Source organism: Cephus cinctus, unplaced genomic scaffold (assembly GCF_000341935.2).
Source record: "Cephus cinctus unplaced genomic scaffold, Ccin1 Ccin1_scaffold0857, whole genome shotgun sequence".
Lineage (NCBI taxonomy): Eukaryota > Metazoa > Arthropoda > Insecta > Hymenoptera > Cephidae > Cephus > Cephus cinctus.
The window spans coordinates 175475-181474 of NW_014333443.1; the positions used below are offsets into that span (position 1 = coordinate 175475).

The 6000-nt window shown below is 42.5% G+C and overlaps 1 protein-coding gene across 12 annotated transcripts in view; it reads right to left on the reverse strand.

Moving 5' to 3' along the window:
• Nucleotides 1-6000, reverse strand: part of LOC107270899 — a 92867-nt gene that overhangs the window by 36977 nt on the left and 49890 nt on the right. For 5 of the 12 annotated variants that reach the window (XM_015746331.2, XM_015746336.2, XM_015746335.2 and 2 more), the window contains one exon: nucleotides 4214-4330. The exons of the other annotated variants lie outside the window; for them this stretch is intronic. In XM_015746331.2, coding sequence (XP_015601817.1) covers nucleotides 4214-4260 — 47 coding nt within the window. In that variant the 5' untranslated portion in view covers nucleotides 4261-4330. The remainder of the gene's footprint in view (nucleotides 1-4213; nucleotides 4331-6000) is intronic. 12 annotated transcript variants of the gene reach the window in all.

Here is a 6000-nt window from a genome sequence, read left to right on the forward strand (position 1 = left end):
TAAAACTCCCTAGACTTCCGATTAAATTACGTTTCGAAGATCTTTCTTCCTTATTACATACCTATCCTTCTTTAGAAACGTTTTTACCGTAGGCGTAACCTACCAGCCCGCCGTAGGTAGGTACCGTATCATTTCACTTCGATCGGCAGGATCACGTGCTCCAAGAAGTGAAAAAGAAACAGTCCAATGTTATTACATCGAACCCACGCATGAGCGTTGTTACGTATTTTCCGAAATGGTATACTTGCCTATTCGTATTTCCTGTCAGATCTTAAATTATCATATTATCATATATAGTAGACCTCAACAATTTTATTACGAGCATGTGGGTAATTTAAACCGCAGACTAAATAAAAAAAGATGTATACTGACCAAAGGCTCCCCCCGTGCGTGTACCACGACACGAGGAAAAAGTGCCTACGCAGCTAATCATTTCCACTATCAAGTTTCAGAAAAACATCGCGTTCTTACCCGAGAACCGCTGATTTCTCCCAACTGCCTTGAGGCTTCGTTGGTCCTTGCGAACCATAGTAATTACAGTACAGCACGAGGGCAGCCTTCATCATCCCATAAGATGACCACACGTGCATGAACTGGTAATGAGTTGATCCTTGCTGATGTGCCAAGAGAAACAGGCGATGTATAGGTTGGACTAGGCGAGGTATAGTATACAAGACAGCCAATGCACCTAGGTAGGTGGGGGATAACTTTGCCACATGGCCATGTGTGCTTCAGCTTCAAACATCACACGGGCATGTGTGTATACATGCCTATAAGTGCTCTGGCAAATACAAAGATGATATTATGCCGTGAGGAGGCACGATAGGTGAGTGGGCGTTAGGGTCAGGGATACAGGGCCGGGATACCTTTACGAGTTAATGAACTTTTCCCAGGTACATAGATCAGCCACCATAATGAGAAAATATCGCATTTTCGAAATTACTCGAGTAAAAAAGAAGAGGAAAGAAGAAAAAACGGAACAATCATCACTGGGTCATTAGGATATCCCGGACCATTTAGAAGATCTGTTCATGGCAAAAATAATGAAGTTCACGAGAGAAAGTTTTTTAGATTCCCATTAGAGCCTGGACCGGCTTTCACGTAGGACCAAACATAATTTTTTTTTTTCCATCAACATTTAATTAAAAACAAATTGGAATGTGGGATGGACAATAACGTTACCGAATAAGGTCGATTTAAACTTTTTCATTAAGAAAACGATAACGAGCTCTTAAACTTCTTGTATTACCCAAGCGACTCGGGAATCTTGGGTACAATGATAGCAGGACGCGCAGAACCGATAAAAGTAGCTCGGAATTATTTCATAGTCGTCCACTAGGAATAGCAATTCTTGCCAGACCCTGGAATAGAACGTCCCGTGTGGCAACGTCACGAGCCCGCGAGATCAAATAGCGTAAGAAGGTAGAATATAACTTTTTACGATAATACAACTTTTTTTCAATTCCCAAGAAAAATACGAAATTCATAACCGAGGACAGAGGGCAAAGCTAAAATTTTGATGTCTACTCCCTTTTACCTAAGGTTTTCGATCGCAGTATCGGATAGACAGTGTTAATAATATTTTGTCTTCGCTTGACCAGTGTCTTACAGCTTCGTCATCCTTTTCCAATATTCACATTACTTATACCTAGTACACAAAATTGCCGCGATGGCGCTTAGCGCGACCAGCACAGCTCGGTAGTTACAATTGTTACCGCAGGGCGGAGCTGCATTCTAGCGTTTGTTTTCGTAGAGATACTATATGTATACCTATAGATTTTTTATTATAGCCGTGGGCACCTTGTGTGTCAAAGAGAGACGTGGGCCGGGCCATTTTGTCATGGGATTATACAGTATTATACAGTATCTCTGCAGAACGCTTCTTCTTGTATTCATCCCACCGTTAACGTAATCTACTCAAGCCACAGCGCGACCCAAAAACATTTAGCCTCCTGCGGGTTAAGTGTCTCGGAACCACGTGACACATATGCGTATATTGTGTACGATACCATATACGCCTTCTTACATATTTTAACGGTCTGCAATATATTTGTGGTAAGACATAGGTGGAGAGAAGAGAAATAATTTTGAAGTACTTTACTCGTATTTTCCGTGGATCTTGGGAGAATGGGGATAAAGTAAATTCTTAAATTGCACAGTCAGCCGCCTTGCCGTAAAAGCCTCGCTATTTTTCGCGCTTTACCGGTTCAAAGTAAATAAGTAACTATACTGTGTATGTATCACTACGTTTGCGGTCCCTTTGAGCCCGCGAATTTTTCACCTCCGTCGGCATTTCTAAAACTCATTATTTTCCACGGAGGGGTTGCGCGTGGTATTTTTAACCCCCGTAATTACTTCGGCGGAAGCTTCCTGGTGGGCCTTCGTCTGATGGTTTATGAGAATATGGGATAAAAGAAGTACCGCGCGTTGCCTGTGACCCTGATAGGGACTTACCCCTCTGGACCACGGAACCCGTAGTATTAGCTCTAAAGGTCGACCGCGCAGAGAGTGGAAAGAAGAAGGGCTGTTAGCAATGGTGGGAATTGAGGAAGGGTAAAAAGTTATTACAAATTTCCTGCCACGAAGGAAACGGTAATAATTTCCTGAAAGACTTGAGCGCTGCTGTCGTCTTGATGCGTATGCGCCAGACAACCATAAACGAATGAGAACAGCGACTGGCCTGCTGCTATGGCGAAAATCAATGAGGCTGAGAAAAAGAGGTAAAACCGAAGAGAGAGATTTAGTAAACTTTTTGCTATTTCTAATAAAAATGATTCAGGATCTTTTTACAGACATTCAATTCACCCCGACCCTCCAAACAGCCCAATTGCAACCCTTCAATGACCTCTGTTCAAATTACCCCGCACCTATCTATCCGTTCCTAAAGGCCCCGTTGGGGCTAGCAGACTGATTTCAAGATTACAACTTTAATTAATGGATTAAACTCGTTGAGCTTCGTTTGCCAGGAATTAATCGTCACTCCCCTTCCGCCCATTCGTCCCTTCACTCTATACTTTTTCTAGACTTTCGTCCACCCCCTCCGGGACCTGTCTCTTTGCAATCGTCAGTATTTCAACCCTTAGGCTCTTTTTCACCCTCTCGAAATCCTATTATAAACTAGACAGTCGGGACAAGGACAGTTCTACCGAACTAAAAGGGCCGCACGCGATTGGCCAGATTACCCGGCGACAATTTCCCTTAATCAGCCTCAGTTAATAGTTAAAGCCATCTTCGGTGTAATGCGTTTATCAGTTAGGCGTACTTCGAGTGACTTATTATTATAGTAATTATTTTTCCGAACATGGCATTGAAAAATAAAAAATTACGGAACACCCTGCCAAAAATTATAATCCGACGGGAAAATCTGTCTGATGGCTAATTAATCATGGTCGCGTAACTAGCATACGAAAGTTCGCGACGCAATCGCTTTGGATATGATTAAAGTGCCAGCGTGCGTTTGAAAAGCCCGTCCCCAAGTTATTCCTATATGACTACGAAGCAGCCCTTTCCGTCCTTCGGTTCCAGGATAACGGATGAAAGCCCTCGCCCCTTTGCCTACAGGATATATTAGCAGAAATTGATTTAGCATAAGAGGGTAACAAACTTAAAGTGAATTCGCGAATCTTGGGCGAATACGAATATAAGATTTCAAGGGATCCTGACTAAACGATTAATTAACATTGAGAAGAATGACGAGTAAGTACGAAGATTTCGCAACTGGGCGAGAAGCAGTCGAGGGGGAAGATAATATTCCTCATAGCAATTTACGATAATTATAAATTAGCAATGCTAATCCAATCACCTATTTTTACGTGCCCACCCTTATAATCGTCCGAAACAATAAAATTTTTGGCAAACATCCATCTCGCTACCCCTCCTCACGGAGGAATAGTCCTTTCGGCAAAATATTCTTTTAACCCCAGGGCGAATACTGTTTGGCGATATTTAAAATGCTAATAAATCCAAAGGGGATGAATCTTTTTCATTTTCCGTCACGAGCAGCCAGCTATGCCCAAAAACACCATAAAGCAATCCCTTATAGACAGGAGGTGTATTAGCATTTCCGGGCTTTCCGTTTCTCCTTTGTGAGGAATATCGCAGCCAATTCCAGGGTCGATTGGATCTCTCCATTGTGCCAAAGGAACTGCGCCTCGTTTATCTACACCAAGATCCATTCATAACCTCTAAATATTAAGCGGAGCATTTCTCTTACCGACTAAATTCAAGTTCCTCATCCTCCTCCTTCTCCATTTCCTGCATTCTCCACCGTATTACTTGTATTCACGTGCAGCAGAACTCATCGATCCACCCTGCGCGGGCATTGGCACGCCTAAAATAAAAGTCCTTTTACAAAGATGCTCTTACGCGCGTCTGTAAGATATCGTTTCCACGTGCCAAATAATGTAATGGCATTGCACAGACTCGGAGTCATTAATAAAGGCCCGTAGTCTATGGACTAAGGGGCTGCAGATACCGGTCGCTAATTATTAATCGCGAACACAATGCTGTTGCGAGACACGCGGAAAAGGAAAGTTTCTCATAATTTCACGGGCCCAGGAGCACGTGTCACAGAGAGCGACAGAGACAGTGGAAGAATACAGTGTGTCAAATGCAGTCTTGACGGAGTCAACTAACAGTTTTTTGAAACCCATATAACAAAAATATTCATTGTAATTCCGGAAACAATTTTTCTGTTTCTAGTTATCCCGTGGAGACTGCGCGCTGCCAATGGGTAGCTAGAGGTTCAAGCAGCGCTTCAAATTGGACGGATAAAAGCCTACGGATAAATGGCGTCGGTTTTCGCGCAGTTGAGTCTGCAGCAGCATTGTGCAGGCGATTCGTGTCTAAGTGCGAGCGTAATGGCTACGATGCGCCTATGCAGCTGTAGCCACTGACACTGACGAAAAATTTGGCCTTTGACCCGATGAAAAGTCACAGTGATCGTCGTAACGTACAAATGAGAGCTATTAGTAGGTATAGTCTGTCCACGTGTTAAACGTGTTTTTTTGACAGTCGGCAAATCGCACGTGGCTCCGAACAAAATTCTTGTTACAGAGTATGCACGTGTGTGGTTTTGCAAACTGTCAAAACTATATATTCAACTCGTGGACCGACTACGTCTGACTATAAAGTCAGCTGACAGCTGGGACATAACAAGTTTACCGAGTACGGAACGTCGAGGCTGACAATGAAAGAGTACACGTGTCGATGTCACGCCCTCGTCATCCCCTAAGTTACCCGTTTCTTGGTCTGCCAAGAATTAACATCCCTCGCAAGTTTACGAGAAGACTCTCGGGGCTATTTAATTCTAGAGGTATAAAGGCGAATTTCGAAATAGGCTGTCAATCAATTATTCCAGATTTTTTTAACTGGATAAATACGCACGATTATCGCATTTAAGTTTATACTCTCCACGCACGAAGTCCATATGCGTATATGGACTCACGCAGCGGTTTATCTTTCATCTTCGTATCTCGAAGAGTACTACGGATATAATAAATTTCTCAAACCAAAATATACATTAAACGTAATTTTTGAGCTTTTAGAATATTCGCAGAAACAATTGAGCATCATTTAAATTGTTTAAACATTGTAAAGAAAGTTGGGTCAAACGTCAATCACGTTTGAAAATTTTAAGCGTTTCCTTCGGCGATGATAAATTTTTAAAGAGTTCTCAAATTATACTTGCACTCACTTCGAAGATTCAATTTTTACGAGCAGATATCGATCGGGCAAATAGTTTTATCGTTATACGAATGATAACAGAGTAAAGTGCCGTTTTCACAAGGAATACAAATTTCTGCATCGGCTTACAACTTTCTGTATTATTTAACTAAAGCTCGGTTACATAGCGCATAAAAATTGCAGTTTCCAAAAACTTTGATTTATAATTTTTCGATTTCTCCTTTCAAAGTTCACCGTAATTTACGTGAGATCTTCGACGCCGCGAGGTCCCAGACTGCTGGGACAATCCGTTGCGCGACGCCCCCCCCCCCCCCC